Below are 17,164 nucleotides of genomic sequence, written 5' to 3'. Positions count from 1 at the left end.
AGTCTAAAAGCAATGCTCATGCTTGAGGTTAGGGGGCGCCATACTGCTGTACATTATAGGGAACTACTTACCCAAAGGGTCTTCACCCTGGATATATTTCTTTAAAATGTTATGTTATTATAAAGGTGATGTACAGAGAGGTTACAGTTATATAAGTCAGGTAAAAAGTACATTTGCTTTTGGAAAATGTCATTCCTTCCCTCGCACTCTCTCCCATTTCCACCCTGGATTTCTCACCAACGAAGTTGACAAGTATCAGCTTTTTTGGCAAGAAATGGAACCACCTAGTATATCTTTATAGACTCTTCCACACCAAATGCTTTGACTATTGCTTCAATGAGATAAAAAGCATTATTACATTTCACCATGACTGTTCTAAGTTCAGCCCTCCCAAAAATTAATTAGGGCATATGAATTACTAAACGTAACTCCGACACTATAAAGTACCTAAAAGTGGGAGTGGGAGGGAACCTAAACTAAATCTATATACAGCAATTAGCCTCTCTGCATTTGTGTATGTTTAGAAAATTAGCCTCTCTACATTAGTATATGTTTTGAAATTTCCTTAATAAAGTATAAATTCTCTTTGAAAATTTTAATTTCTACCCAAAACTTGCAGGAAACTAGGTCCCTCTATGCCCTTACCCTGGGATGGATACAGAAAAGATCTTACACAGAAAAGGACTCAACTAAAAGATAAAAGCAAGTAAAGAACTCGGTTAAATTAAGGTAAAAGTGAAATACATCACATAGAACTGGAATATGTTTCCAACAACGTTTTAATAATGAACTTTGAGTTAGAGACTGAAGTCCACAGACACCCTCATACAAGCAAACTAAACTTGAAAAAGAAATGTTTTCGACTCTACTATTTTCTTTCCCTCAAGCTTGGATTACTTTTGGTTCTCATTAGCCAGGGAATGTTCCAATCTAGAGGTGATCCTTCTAAAGGGCAAGGCAGAATAGCTTTGTGCCAAAACAGCCAAAGGCTGAAATCTGGATATGAGATGTCTCTTCAGGCAACAAAAGGAATGATTTGCTTTTCAATTCAGTCACCTTGTGACAAGTTTAACTGAGAAGTTGTTTATGCCATCTAGAAGACAGGGTGTAAGTGAAGAGACACATCTAATTGTTCTCCTTACCGCAACTTACATGGTGCTTTTTAATTCCATCTGAATGAAATTCTAGCCGGAAACCCTACTCTCTTCTATTAAGTCAACGCAAAAAAAAAAAATTTAATTTTCAACTATGTTAGTGACTTCATTCTACTAATTAATTCTGACTCCCCTCCAAGCGAAATTCATTCCTAGAATGCTGGGAGGGCAGGGGTAGTAGGTGGGGTGGAATTCCTAACATCTGAGTTAAAAGAACCTTTAAGTGATAAGAAGCCATTGGCTCATCCAAATTAAACTTACAAGAAAGAGCCCAGCGAGGCAGAAGCTAACTTTCCCCTCCCCCATATCTACCCCAATCCCCAGCCCAGGAAACAAGACAGGTCCTTAAGTGCAAAAACAACCTGACCAAAAAGATGTGACAAGTGTGGGTAGCACTTCAGGAGGATCAAGTTCAAGGCCAGCCTGGGCCTTGAACTTGAGACCTTGAGACCTTGTCTCAAAAAAAAAAAAAAAGTTTACAAAGTTCTCTTAGTATCAGGCCCCTACTGCACTCATCCCCTGCAGCCCCTTCACCCATTTTCAGCCTTAACCTTCTCCTCACAAACGGGATAAACAAAACAACAATCGCTTATTCCAAGACCAATCACACACTGGGAAATACTACAGTTATCAAAGAATGCTACCGAGATGAGGGTTCACCCTCCCTCACACGGTGCCACACTCTGCTGCGGTTTCAAAAGGTTTTTCCAAGTTTGAGATCAGACCACAAAACAAAAGCAAATCACTCCGACTTGCCACAGGATGGATTCCCGGCTGGACTAACGTGTGAAGTGGATGAAAGAAAAGCAAGTAACAAGACCACCCCAAAGTAATGTACTTGCACCCACATGATGGCATCTACCTGCTCCCATATTTCTGTTAATCTACCTGTAAATGTTTCCAAAATAAACATCTCAGTCTCTTTCAGCCATATGGACAAAACCCCAAGTGTCTACACAGAGGTACTAATGTACTTCTCTGATGATTCTTATCTGGTTGTTTGTGTGGTCGACGGGCAGTTAGGAAAAGAAGGTGGTAATGGTGGTGAGAATTTTCAATCAGGCGGATCAATGTCCTGGGTCCAATAGGTCAAACAAGGGCAGCACTCAGGAATGAAGAGAGTTTTTTTTACCTTTGTTCAACGATGAAACTCTCCCTTCCCACCCTTGTCAAAACCCACAAACCAATTTCCACAGTGCAAAAATCACCACTGCCTCCAGAATTCAAGAGCATTTCTAGGAATCCGTAAACGAAAGGCAAGTTTCGGTGTATTTTACATAGTCTGAAGATCATAGGTACACTGAGGCACATCTCAACGTGTCTAACATCCTGTTCCTCCTTCGGTTACTTGAGAAATCCCATGTCTTAAAAATCAAACTAAAAGCCACTTTCGTCCAGGGCGATCGTTTCAAAGGCAACAGTCAACCCATCTTGAGCCCCCTTCTGAGAAGAGTTGGCACGGGAGGCGGTGGGGTTATAGGGCAAGAGACACACCAGGTTGCTTTCTTGGTTAAAAGGCAAAGTTCACAGCCCGGCGAAGGTGACGTGCACCGGCCTCTAGGCTCCAGGTTGCCCCCACCGCGCCCCAGCCGTGGCTGCACGCACCCGGCCCCCCGCGCGCAGGCGCGCGCGCGCCGGTCCTACCTTGGATCTCTCCTTCACGTAGTATTTGCCCAGCCGGCTCCCGCAGTACAGGACCAGCCTGTCGATGAGGGACAGGAGGAAGTTGATGGCCTCGCAGCCCTCCTCGTTGCCCCCGATCCACGTGATCTGGTCACCCCGCAGGTGCCGCTTGGAGACCCCGGCACGCGGCCCCGCCAGCTGGCCGTCCCGCAGGACCCCGTTGTAGTGCAGCTGCTTGACCCGCTCCAGGACGCAGTCGCCCACCACCTCGCCCAGGAAGTTGTCCAGGTAGCAGAAGCCCACCTCGTGCAGGCAAGGCACGATGTACTCCAGGGCGATCTTCTCCAGATCCAGCCTCATGATGTGTCCCAGAGGCATCTCGCCCGCCGAGCCGAGATCCGGGACCCCAGGGTGCACCCCCGAGAGAGGGAACCACCTCCGGGAGCCTGACACCGAAGTGCAGGGAGCCGGGGCGGGGGGGGGGGCCGGGGCTCAGCAACCTGCGGCGGCCACGATCCCGGAGCCACCCGCGTCGCGCCAGGGAGGGGAGAAAGTTGTTGGTAACTCTGGGCACCAGGGATCCCCGTCCAGGGCCCCGCGGGAGGTGCACGAGACTCCACCAACCCAGCGCTGGACTGGCCCAGCCGGGAGTCCCAGGGCCCCTAAAGGAGTTGCGGAGCAACCTCCGCTGCCTTGGCGGCCCGGGGGCGGGGAGAGGCGGAGGCCCGGCCCCTAAAGCGAGGACCGCGCGCGTCACGAGCCCCGCCCACCACACGCCCTGACCCCGCCCACCTCAGCCCCGCCCACCCCCTGGCAGCCCTCCCCCTCCTCCGCCCGTCTGAGTTACAGCTCACCAGCCCCAAACGGACCTCAGTGTCAACCGAGGAGTCTTTTGAAGGCTCTCGATTTGCGTGCGGTTTCCCCACAACAAACCTGAAAAGCTGGATCCGCCATCTGGAAATGTAAATGAAATAAACTGCTTACTTTAGCTGCCCTATTCACGTCTAGGGAGCCAACGCGTGCATTAAGCCATAATCTCGTTTCTAGCTGTCCCTGGTGCCTTCGCTTGTTTCCTTTTCCTTTGCTTGTCTGCCCACCCCCCCCCCACACACACACCTCCCCCTACCCCGGCTCAGGAGGATCAAGCAACTAACAATAGAGGGCTGTGGATTTTTCGGTTGTAACTGAGATGAACACATTAATGAATGTTTGCCTGAGCCCCTACTATGTGCAAGGTCCTGTGTGCTTCCATAGGGAGCGGGGGGAGAAGTGTGTACAGGAAGGAAATGCTGGGTCATATCTGCTGAACGGCTCAAATAGTGTATTTCACCCAATCACCAGTCAAGCTTCTTACTGCAGCGCGATGCTGTGAAATTCTACCTTCAAATTTAATCACATGCACCTGTAACAATAGACCTTGCTATGCACCCTAAAACATACACTGGATTCTAGGTCTCTCTTGACTTCTTTCGCAAGCAACTGAATCTCACAGGAAGGTGGGACACCGCCTAGAAGACTTTTTAACTATCCACAGATAAATTGATTTTTAACTCCTTTATCACCAGAGATTAAAATCGGGATTTTTAAATTTTTATTTTAAAGATGGTGTACAGGGGCTGGGAAGGCGGCTCAGTGGTAGAGCGCTTGCCTTGCATGCCTGAGGCCCTGGGTTCGATTCCTCAGCACCACATAATCAAAAAGAAAAAAGCCGGAAGTGACGCTGTGGCTCAAGAGGTAGAGCACTAGCCTTGAGCTGAAGAGCTGAGGGACAGAGCCCAGGCCCAGAGTTCAGGCCTCACGACCGGACCCAAAAATAAATAAATAAATAAAGATGGTGTACAGAGATGTTACAGTTACATGAGTAATGAGTACATTTCTTGTGGAGCATTGTTACCCCTACTTTGCTGTTCTCCCACTCAGAATCAGCATTTTTAAAAAGCATAAATTACCTGCAAAGCGATTTCCATTTTGTACAGAATCTCCTAAACTTTTTCACTTTTTTTTTTTTTTACAGTATTGTTTGAACTCAGAGTCTTGTACTTTCTTGGTGCTCTACCACCACTGAATTTATACCTCCAGCCTGGCTCTTTGCTGGTTATTTTGGAGATGGAGTCTCTCAGACATTTCTGCCTGGGCTGTCTTGGAACCTCAATTCTTCTGATCTCATTTATTCCGCTAGGATTACAAGCATGAGCCACCTGCACACAATGCAGCCTTTAAACTTCATTTTTCCTCCAAATAGCCCACTTCTGTGCCTCTGAGGGAAGTTCAGGCCAAGAGCCAAGGAAGCAGTTGCTTGTATGATAGAAGCGGCTCCTGGTCAAGTAAGGACCTACAAGATGTTCTGGAGGGAAGTGGAGGAGGGGCTAAGCAACATTGGTGGGAAAAGGGGACCAGCCCAGTCAGTGCTAAGTGCATGCCTTTGGAATAACCATCCAGCAGGAGGTGCTGCCCCCTGGGGTAAAGACTCCACTTGGCAAGCACACAGGAGCTGCCATTGAAATCCCACAACAGCTGCATGATGGCAGAAGCCAATCATCATCCTCAGACCTCGGTTGCTTAGTAGCTGCCTAGTGAAGACTATCAGACAACTCGTGTCTGACCCTGAGCCATGCATCATATACATGGGATTCTGGACCAGAGTCCTGCAGGAGAGTTTTACTTGCAAAAGAGACTGAGGCACCTCCTGAGAATGTGCTGAGAGAGTATCAAGCTGTTAGCCTGGTCCAGAAGAAAACTTCAAAGGCCAGTGGAAGGGGCAGTCAGAAGTTCCGCAGAGTATTTATCTCTTGACTTTGTCTCCCCTGTGGGCTGTGGTGGATGGTCCTGTCCTGGGAGTGGGAATCCCCAAGTGAAATGTTTTCCCCACTGCTGCTTGAACCCGGTGTGGCCAGGTGCCACAGGGATCCTGCCAAAGGTCTCCTCCATCTTCCATGGATAACGGGTAACCAGAGAAGCCTGGTATAAACCTTGATGAGCTTGCTAAAGATTTTCTAGCTTTAAGTTCTTTGTAGATGCAACTGAAACTCCTACAAATGATTCAGAGGGAGTTTGAAAGGACTGGTAACCTACAATAGCTGGTAGAGAAGGTGTGGCCAATAAAGCACAAAATACGATATATCCACTTCCTCAAACGAACACGTTCACCCAGGACTTTAAATCCCAGGGCTAGAACAGGGTGTGGGTGCTCATGCCTGTAATCCCAGTTATGGAGGAGGCTGAGATGTGAAGCTCAAGATGTCAAGCCAGCTTGGGCAGGCAAATCTAAGGCACTCTTATCTCCAATTAACCAGCAAAAAGGCTAGAAGTGGAGGTATAACTCAAGGGGTAGATCATCAGCCTTGAGCAGAAAAAAAAAGCCCAGCAAGAATATGAAGCCTTGAGTTCAAGCCCCATACTGGCACAATAAACAAACAAATCCCAAGGTTGCATAGTTTACTATTCCAAAAATATTTCAATTATTTCAGAGTAAAATTACAACTAGTTGTAAGTAGAACAGTCATGGGAGCAAGTTCTGTTTGATAGCCTTAAGCTAGTCTAGATGACTTTGGTTGCAAAGCATGGGCAGTTTAGGGAGGAGTTCAATCCAGAGGCACGATCCCAGCTAGGCAGGGCACTTAGCAATCAATCAAGGACCTCCCAATCAGCTTGGGCTGCCAGCACTGCACTTGGCAGAGGATGGAGAGATACTGTGACTGGCAAACATCAGTGTGTGCTTAAACAGGGGGGCATAGACAGGCTGGAGCCAGGCATGGACTCTGAAACGGAGCAACAGAGACAAAACCCAAGCTCATTGTGAAAATACATGTACATTAGTTATTTGCCCATCAATCTGTGTCCTTGTAATAAGGAATATTATTAGAGTCTCCAACTTTTGGCCTAGAGCCAGCCTTGGACTGAGACCCTCCAACTTTCTCATACCTTCTGCATAGCTGGGATTATAGATGCACACCACTGTGCCAAGTTTCTTTGAGATGGGATTCTGCTAACTTTTTTTTTTTGGGTAGGGGGCAGGTCTGGGCTGGTCTCCAACCATGATCCTTCTGTCTTTGCTTTCTAAGTAGCTGGTATTATAGACATAAGCCCCCGTGCTCAGTTTGTTTGCTTACTTTTTACAAAGGCTGTTCCATTCACTAGAATTTTTACCTTATAGTGCTTTTTTAAGAAAAAAAAAACCACCTTATGTCACAACAGTTATAGAATTACAGGAAAACTGGGAAGATTTATATGAAGTTCCTGTATACCCTACAACCAGCCAGGGCCCCTGTGGTATAGTAGATTTGTCATAATTTAAGGGCTAATCTTGATACATGATTATTAATGAGTCCTTTATCCAGATTTTTTTCATTTTTATATAATGATTCCCTCCCCCCACACACACCCCTTAGGATCCTGTTGATGTTGTGCAGAGGTTGAAATTAAGTCCACAGAACTTTCCAGGGTGCTTGCCAAGTCATGTCATCTTCCCAGCCCTTCAACTACTACAGAAACTGGCCCACAGAGCCCAAAGGAAGGAAGGAATGGAGAGCTAGGAACGAGCCTTCTTCCTTCCCGTTTGTTCATTAGAGTAAAAGGAGAAGATTTATACTATCTGAAGAGAAAACAGTATTGTCCACTCATTTTAGTAGCTGAGGGCTGGAGGACCACTGGGAGGACCTGTCTGTACAGCCAGTCTCTGGGTCCAGCTAGCTGATGTTACCTTCCAGCTGATATCACCCCCTACCCCCAAATCTCTGCTATTCTCCTATTTACCTCCTCCCTCTTTCCAGAGAAAGAGTCTGCCTAATCAATGTAAGGTGGGGAAGGGGGTGGGGGGTGTCTCTAACTAGATTGTCCTTGGCAATCAGCTAGCATGCAAGATTGTTAACACAGATTGCTGAGCCTTGCCCCAGAGTTTCTGACTCAGTAGGTCTTGGGTGGGGCCTCTAATTTGCATTCCTGACCAGTTCCCAGGAGTTCTGCTTCTGCTGGTCTAGACCTACTCTAGGGACTACTTGGCTCTAACCAGATCGGCCCACGCAAGTAAGTGGGCAGGGGAGCAGGTGGCCTACACCAGCTGAAGCTAGAGCCTTAGAACGTTGGATGGATGTTAGAGTGACTTGAGAGTTTCTGAACCTGCACCCAGATTAATAAATTAAGATTTCTGGAGCTAAAGCTGGTCAGTTTTTTTAAAAAAAATAATATATAATAAGTTATCTGCATAAATAAAAGTATAGCACACAATTAATAGTCATTTTCAATTAATAGTTATTTATGCGATGGTAATGAGAATCACTGGCCTGCTTTGGACACAAGGTAATTTATATTGGAAAACGTCTCATTCCTGTTCAATACAAAGAAAGAAAACTCAGTCCCATGGCTTCCGGCATCCATCTTGTCTCTGTGAAGATAGACAGTCACCAGATGAAGGCAACATGAAAAAAGGCAAAGCAGAATGCTGAGAGAATTTGGAGCAAGGTGCTGGTAGCTCACACCTGTAATCCTAGCTACTCAAGAGGCTGAGATCTGAGGAATCTGTTTCAAAGCCAGCCTAGGCAGAAAAACCTTTGAAATTCTTCTCTCCAATTAGCAGCAAAAAGCCACAATTGGAGCTGTGACTCAAGTGGTACAGCACCAGCCTTAAGCAGAGCAAGAGCAAAAGGTCCTGGGTTTAAGCCCTAGTACCAGAACAAAACAAAATTAAAAAAAAATAAAATACAAAAGGATTTGGGACCTTGGTGACAACATGGAGTTGCTTATGTTTCAGTTTTTGGAGCCTGGCCTACCTCAGGACTTTCAATGATGGGAGAGAATACATTTCCTCACTTGTGTGTGTGTGTGTGTGTGCCAGTCTTAGGACTTGAACTCAGGGCCTGGGTGCTGTCCCTAAGGGTGAAGTTTTTTGTGGGGGTGGGGAATTGGTGTTTAACCGGAGATAAGAGTCTCAACTTCCTGGGCTGACTTTGAACCATGATACTCAGATCTCAGCCTCCTAAGCAGCTATGATTATGGGTTCCAGCCACTGCTGCCTGGCACATTTCCTTGTTTTGTTGTTGTTGTTGTTTGTTTGTTTTTCAGTGGTGGGGCTTGAACTCTGGGCCTGAGCACTGTCCCTCAGCTCTTCAGCTCAAGGCTAGTGCTCTACCACTTGAGCCACAGTGCCACTTCCAGTTTTCTGGTGATTAATTGAAGATAAGAGTCTCATGAACTTTCCTGCCAGGGCTGGCTTTGAACCAAGATCCTCAGATCTCAGCCTCCTAAATAACTAGGATTACAGGCATGAGCCACCAGCCTGCAGCTACATTTCTTTTTTTTTTTAAGCCAATCAACATCAGTTTTCAACTACTAGCTTTAAATGCTTTGTAACAATTAATACCCAAGACTTGAATGTTCATGTGAAACTACAAATCAACAGTTTCTACTCTTGGCTATACTGTTCTTAGGTCCGGATGTCTCACACCTTGCAGAGACTGGCTTCTGACTCAGAAGTCTGACTTAGAGAGAGCAGACATACAGGGGTAATAGACAGTTCTAGTAGGTTCTGCAGCCAAAGTACCTCTCTACCTCCTCATTGCACACATCCAGCCTGGAAGTTCTATGAACTTCTCCCCAACAGAGGAAATGAACAGATAAGCAATCACCTAGCATTTTGCCTTACACATAAATAATTTAGGGGTTTTCCCCCCTTAAACAGATAATCTCAAAGTAGTCAAATAGGAGGTCATAATTATATTCCTCACCAATTGTTATCTTCAATTGAAAACTTGTATTCAAGCAATAATTCTTTTCTTTATAATAGAAGATGTGGTAAAAACATAAACAACCCCGGAAGATTGCTGGAGCATAAGAAATGTCTATCAACTGCTTTACTGAATACCTTTGGAATAGTTGGCTACCAAACAGAATACAAGATAAGGAAGGGGGTGAAAGGTACTAAATATTACAAGCAGTTGTTTCTGAGTATATGGGAATATGGAACTTTTGGATGTTCATTGTATTTTCTAATTTTTTTCCAATGTAGAAACTTAAGTTCATGTTTTATGCTGATACTAGGGCTTGAACCCAGAGCTTCTCACTTGAGGCACAGCTCCACTTCCAGCTTTTTGCTGGCTAATTGGAATTAAGAATCTCACAACTTTCCTGCCTCAAGGCTTGGCTTTGAACAGTAATTCTCAGCCCTAGCCTCCGGAGTAGCTAGGATTATAGGCATGAGCCTTCGGCACCAGCTTGATTTTCCTATTTAAAGACAAATCACCCCAGTTAAAATGACCATTATCAAGAAAACAAATAATAATATATGCTAGCAAGGATGTGGCCAAAAGGGAATGCTACTACACTATTGGTGGGAATGAAAGCTGGTTCAACCATTCTGGAAAGCAGTATGGAGGTTCTTCAAAAGACTAATCATAGAACTCCCCTATGATCCAGCAATCCCACTCCTGGGCATTTATCCAAATGATCACAAGCAAGGCCGTACTAAATCAACCAGCACAACTATATTCATTGCAGCATTATTTACCATAGCTAAGATACAGAACCAACCCAGATGCTCCTCAGTAGATGAATGGATCAAGAAAATGTGGTATACATACACAATGGAATTCTATGCCTCCATCAGAAAGAATGGCATTGCCCCATTTGTAAGGTAATGGAAAGACTTGGAAAAAAATCATATTAAGTGAAGTAAGCCAGGCCCAAAGAAACATAGGCTCCATGGTTTCTCTCATTTGTAATAATTAGTATAAGTCTAGGATAGTCCTAGCAGAGGATCAGATCACAATAGCTCAATAGCTATGTACATATGACAATATAAAGTGATGCTAATTGAAATGAACTCCAAGACATGGAAACAACACAGGAATTTTTTGGTTGTTGACCTCATTGTCATTAATGTACTATATCAAGTTCTTTCTTTTTATTTTATTTCATTTTTCTTTTGCTTTTGGCTTATCCTTGGCAATCACTATCTTTGATTCTGGTACCCTGAATCTTGTATATACGTTTATCTGTTTGGAGAAATAGAAGGGGAATAACAAAATGTTGAAACAAGGACAGAGGATGACTCAGTGCAACAAAGATACTTTACAACTTTGGGGAGGGGGAAGTAGTTGGGGAGGGAAGGGATAGTGGGAGAAAAACCAAGGAATGGGAAGTGGCGCTGTAGCTCAAGTGGTAGAGCGCTCGCCTTGAGCTGAAGAGCTGAGGGACAGCGCCCAGGCCCAGAGTTCAGGCCCCACGACCAACCAAAAAAAAAAAAAAAACAACCAAGGAATGGTAACAATGTTTGACAAGAAATGTTCTCATTACCTTACTTAAGTAACTGTAACCCCTCTGTACAACACTTTTACAATAAAATAAAAATTTTAAATTAAAAAAATTAAGACAAATCTCGAATTGCTTCCTATGCTGGTCTTTGGGGTGTTTGAGCTAAGTTCCCCTGTGACATTCTGTGCATCTTGCTTGGCTGGGGATGGCTGAAGTCTTGTGAATTCCCAGACTTCCCTCCCCCTCACCCCATCCTACCTCTTCCCCCCACAAGCTGGCCTAGGACCCTGCTGCCAGTGGAAAGTGATGGTGAGGAGCTGCATGAAATAAGAGAGAAACTCTCCCCCACCTTCTTTATAAATAAAGCCTTGACAGTGGTGAGGCCAGTCAAAGGCCAGCAGTAGTGGGTCCTGTAGCCTTTAGCAGTTCCAGCATGGGCATCAACCACATAGGCAAGACCATTTCCACCTGCATCAGTATCTTCCCACAGGGTCTGAGGCCATGGGAGCATTGCACCTCCTTTTATTCCTCCAGCCACAGTCATCACAATGACTTCCTGCAGCTGCATAGCCCTAGGTCACCACATCTTCCCTTCTTGCTCCTTCCAGCTTTCCAACCTTTGTTGTTGTGATTGTTATTGTTGTTGTTGCTTCAGTTATATTTCAGAGAGAGTCTCAAGTTTTTGTCCAGGTCTGAAAATCCTCCCATCTACATCCTTGAACAGCCTTGCTGTGATCATGGACTCACACTATCACACTCGGCTTTTTTTTATTGAGATAGGGGGCTTAGGATTGTTTTTGGTGGTGGTGATGGTGGTGATTGTGAAGCTTGAACTCAGGGCTTAAGCACTGCCCCTGAGCTTTCTGCTCAAGGTTAGCACTCTACCAGTTTGAACCACAGCTACACTTTCAGTTTTCTGGTGGCTAACTGGAGACAAGAGTCTCATGGACTTTCTTGCTTGGGCTGGCTTTGAAGCATGATCCTCAGATCTCAGTCTTCTGAGTGGCTAGGATTATAGGTGTGAGCTACCAGTACCTGGTAGGTCTTAGGAACTTTTTGCCTGGGCCGACCTCAACCTATCACCTCTTGATGTCTGCCTCCCAGAGTTGCTGGGATTACAGGCGTGAGTCCCTGTGAACTCCTCCCCCACTAATACTTTTCCATGTTAAACACCCTTTATTGAAAATGTCAACAGTGATTTCTGTCCTTCCAGCTGGACACTGATTGATGACACTCAAAGATGACAGTGAATTCAGCAATTCATCAGCCAATCGGCCAATTCTACTGCCTCTGGTCACTCTAACCTCCCCTGTTCTCTCAGCCTCCACTGCCTGCATGGCCAGTCCATTCTGTGTCATCTCCTATGTGGATGACTGCAACAGGCAGCCCTCAGCCCACCCTGCTCTGCACTCAGCATACAGACACCACAGCCATGGCCTGTGACACCCACTACATGATGTCCCTGTCCTATGTGAGCCCCCTGCCCTAGTAAAAAAATAAACTCAAGCTCTTGAATACAACCTCTCTGAGTGATGGGCATGTCACCATCCCTCTGGCTCTTCATTTTTTTTTCACTCCCACTGCCTTCCTTTCAGTTCTTGTTACTGGTCAAGCCCTCCATCCCTTCGGCCATGTTGCCTGTGTACCTCTCCCAGTCCTTCAGAGGACTGCTTCAAGCCACGTCCTCACCACTCTGCTCATTTCAGCTCCCAGCTTACTTCCTTCAGAGGCTCCAACAAAATCTGACTTCTACCAAGCACCACTGATGCATGCCTGTAATCCTAGCTACTCGGACAGTCTGAGATCTGAGGATCAGGGTTCAAAGACAGCTAAGGCAGACAAATATGAGACTCTCTCATCACCAATTAACCAGCATAAAGCCAGAAGTAGACATGGCTCAAGTGGTAGAGTTCTAGTCTGGAGCCAAAGAAAGCTAAGGGACAGTACGCAGATGCTGAGTTCAAGCCCCAGTACCAACACAGACACACACACAGACACACATACATATACACATACACAAAAAACAAAAACAACCTAACATTTTATGGCCAAGTGATGGTTAAGGCCTGTAATCCCAGTGCTTGGGAGGTTGCGGAGGAAGAATTGCAAATTTGAGATCCACTTGGGTTGGCCTCAAACAAACACTCCCATTGTTTAACTGGGTCTTATTCCTTTCGCACCCAGAAGTATGAGTGCAGGAACATGTCCATGGCACATTGCATTTCTGTGCAGTGCCCAAACCAGCAGTCCTGAAGCTTCATCTACTCTCTGTACATTCATGCATACACATAGAAGAAGTTTGGTTCCTACCAATAAATTCTGTATTGTCAGATGTTGACATTGTTATGTTTAGCTGAAGAATAAGCTACAAGTTCATCAAAAGCTAAGGAAAGTATGAAGGAAAAAAAGATTTTTGAAGAACAGACCAAATTCATCAAAGGTGAATAAAGAGCTGGAAAAGAAAATCTTCTAATGAAACAGCAGTAGTCTTCTATCAATTTAGTTCAAACGCTTCTGTTCACAAATTTGCTTTTCCCTACATTGATTTAACTCTGTTAACATAAGCTGTCTCAGAAGGGAACCTTACTGCATTGTTGGTGGGAGTGTAAACTTGTTCAACCACTTTGGAAAGTAGTATGGTGGTTCCTCAAAAGACTCCACATAGAGCTCCCCTATGACCCAGCAATCCTACTTTTAGGCATTTACCCAAATGATCACAAACAAGACCACACTAAAGCTACCAGCATGACTGTGTTTATTGCAGCATTATTTACCATAGCTAAGATATGGAACCAACCCAGATGCCCCTCAGTAGATGAATGGATCAAGAAAATGTGGTATATATACACAGTGGAATTCTATGCCTCCATCAGAAAGAATGACATTGCCCCATTTGTTAGGAAATGGAAAGACTTGGAAAAAATTATATTAAGTGAAGTAAGTAAGAAACATAGGTCCCATGGTTTCCTTTATTTGCAATAACTAGTATATGTCTGATATAAGCAGAAAAGGTCAGATAGGTTGATGTTAGGGAAATGAACCCCAAGATAAGTATTCAAATGTTTTTTTTCTTTCATGCAATTGTTTCTAACATATTTATAAGATGATTTCTTTGTTGCTTTGTATGTCCCTCCCCTACAGTATAACTCCTGCTTTCACTGTATTTGATGTTGGTATAATTTGTGGAGGGGAAGGGAAAAAAACAAATCATTTAAATAGGGATTCAGGTGGACTCATTGCAACAATGAGATGTACAAGTTGTTATGTGGAAAAACGAACTTTCCAACTTTGGCCGGGAGGGGTGGGGTTGAGGGATGGTGGGGGTCAGAGATGGGAAGGGATGGGAAGGAGAAACAAAGGAGGAGGCAACAATGCTTGATAAGAAATGTACTCATTACCTTGCCCATGTAATTGTAACCCTTCTGTACAGTATTCTCACAATAAAAAAAAAACAAAACAAAACAAAAAAACATAAGCTGTCTCACTCTCCAAGTTGGTTTCTAGGTCCCTTTTAAGGGACCTTTCACCAGATGATCTTGTGGAATCAATGTTAGCCCTCAACTATCTTGCTCATTTTCTTCAGTCAACAAATATTTTCTTCTATGCCTTGGTGTGCCAAGTACTGTACTTGTTGCCAGAGGCAAAGGTAAATATGACCTACAGGGCTGGGCATGGTGGCTCATGCCTATAATCTTGGCTATTCAGTAGTTAAAAGGACTACAGTCTGAAGCCACCCTACCCACCCCCCCACAAAAACAGGAGACCCTACCTAGAACAATAAATAAAAGCAAAAACAGGGCTGAAGGCCTGGCTCAAGTAGTAAAATAACTCTGCCCTCAGGCCAGAGTTTACCAGAGCAGAAAGACCTCACAGAGACCAGAGAGGCTGTAATGGGGGAAGATCATGTGTCTTCCCTCCTCCCCCCCCCACCCCAATAATGAGAAATGAACACAATCAACCAAGGCTTCAAATAAGTGCAAAGAAGATCAACAAAACTTGATTTCTCCCTAGTGGCAAATAACTTGAAAAGATCTAAAAATCAAGTCCTTTCCAAATTATTTTCTTATTTTTAGTCTCCTGTTTGCTGACTCCCCAAGTATTTGTCTAATCCATTAATTGCATTAGGTAACTTTCAGGGCTGTTCATACAAAAATCTGGGGAAAAGAACATTCTAGAAAGGAAGGTAGAGCAAATACACTGACGTGAGAGCTGTTACCTACAGCACAGGAGACAAATAAAGGTTTATTGGAACAGTCAGGCAAGCTTGTCTATTGTCTCTAACTACCTTCATATCAGGACAATAGACAACTCTGAGAGTGACTGTCCTTAATCTCTGTTTCCTCCTGGCCTTATCCCTAGGGCCTCACTCACCATTGTCATACAACAGCACAGTAGCCACCTTACATCAGGAAAATCCTAAATTATTTACTCTATGTCCAGGAACAGAAAAAGTGTGAGACTCATGGGCACTTATTTATCTTTGAAGTGAGATCAGGAGCTATTGGACAGTCTTCAGCCACGGAGTTCTGTGCAGTTTCAACAAAGCCTGTCTCCCCACCATGGGCTCGTGGTGGATTTTTCTGAACAATACTGCCTCCAGCTCAGACTCTGATGATAAGAGGTAGTTCCCATACTTTTAACAGATTACTATAAAGTTGGGGTTGTCAAGCCAGGTGATAGTGGCTCATGCCTGTAATCCTGGCTACTCCGGAGGCTGAGATCTGAGGATTGTAGCTCAAAGCCAACCCAGGCAAGAGAGTCAGAAGTAGAGGAGGAACTCATGTGGTAGAGCACCAGCCTTGAGTAAAAATGCTTAGGGACAGCATCTACACCTTGAGTTCAAGCGCTAGTACTGGCACAAAAATAAACAAAATGAAATGAAATAAAATAAAAATAGGCATAGAAAATGAACAGTTATCAGAAGAAGAAATACAAAGGATTAATAGACACAGGAAGAAATATTCAACATCCTTAGTCATAAGGAAGCTCTAAACCAAACCACACAAAGTTTTCATCTTTCCCCAGTCAGAATGGTAGTCATCAAGAAAACAAATAACAAATGTTGGCAAAGATGAAGGTGGAGAATTTCATCCACTTCTGGTGGAAATTTAAACTAGCAATATGGAGTTTCCTTGAAAAGCTAAAAATGGACCTACCTTATGACCCCACCATGCCACTCTTGGGCATATATCTGAAGGAGAGTAAACCAATATACAAGACAGATACCTGCATACCCATGTTTATTGAAGCTCTGTTCACAACAGCCAAATATATATATATATATATATATATATATATATATATATATATTCCATGGACTATTCCACAGCCATAAGGAACATCGAAACTATGTCATTTGTAGATAAATGAATAGACTTGAGATCATCTTGTTATGTGAGATAAGCCAAGCTCAAAAAGCCAATTCATTTTTATGCATTTGTGGAAGCTAGACCTAAAGGGCATACATATATACATACATATATATGTATGTATGTTTCATACATTTACAAAATTCACTTTGATATATATGGAGACGGCATTAGGAACCTCACTGAAAGCTAAGGAATGGTAGAGGGGTGAGAGAACAGGGAAAAGAGTAATAAAGGGGGCCATTCTAATTAAAATATATGCATGTGTGAAATACATGTGCCCCTTGGTACAATTAATGTACACTAACAAGGAAAAAATACAAATGACAGGAAAGTAGAACAGGCTCTGGAGAAAGATATCAATGGCAGAAGGAAAGGAAATGGAGAGGGTGAGTGAGAGTGGGTGAATATGTGATATAGTTTATTTGCATATGTGAAAACAGAACAATAAAGCCTGTTGAGATTAATTTAAGAAAGGGGGAGGAGGGGTGAAGGAGAGAAATCGAGAGGGTAAATTTAATAGAGATGTATATAGGTGTGGAAGTGTCACAATGAAATTTCCTTTATATAAATAATATATGTTAATAACAATCTCAATTAAAAACTATTTAAAACCAACAGCTGGTGGCTCACACCTATAATCCTAGCTACTCAGGAGGCTGAGATCTGAGGATCATGGTTTGAAGCCAGCCCAGGCAGGAAAATCCATGAGATTCTTATATCCAATTAACCACTCAAAAACCAGATGTAGAACAGTGGATCAAAGTGGTAGAG

General features: G+C 44.0%; 1 protein-coding gene across 1 annotated transcript in view; it reads right to left on the bottom strand.

Annotated features, from left to right (window-relative positions):
• Egln3 (egl-9 family hypoxia-inducible factor 3) overlaps nucleotides 1-11,589 on the bottom strand; it is a 36,420-nt gene extending 24,831 nt beyond the window's left edge. Inside the window, 5 exon segments of the mRNA XM_013012244.1 lie at nucleotides 2,799-3,250; nucleotides 3,252-3,509; nucleotides 3,625-3,731; nucleotides 4,132-4,157; nucleotides 11,371-11,589. Of these exon segments, the coding sequence (XP_012867698.1) occupies nucleotides 2,799-3,250; nucleotides 3,252-3,509; nucleotides 3,625-3,731; nucleotides 4,132-4,157; nucleotides 11,371-11,589 (1,062 nt within the window).
• Between the last annotated feature and the right edge of the window lie 5,575 nt (nucleotides 11,590-17,164).

This window comes from Dipodomys ordii, unplaced genomic scaffold (genome assembly GCF_000151885.1).
Source record: "Dipodomys ordii isolate 6190 unplaced genomic scaffold, Dord_2.0 Scaffold16, whole genome shotgun sequence".
Lineage (NCBI taxonomy): Eukaryota > Metazoa > Chordata > Mammalia > Rodentia > Heteromyidae > Dipodomys > Dipodomys ordii.
This window is presented reverse-complemented; position numbering and strand designations above follow the sequence as displayed.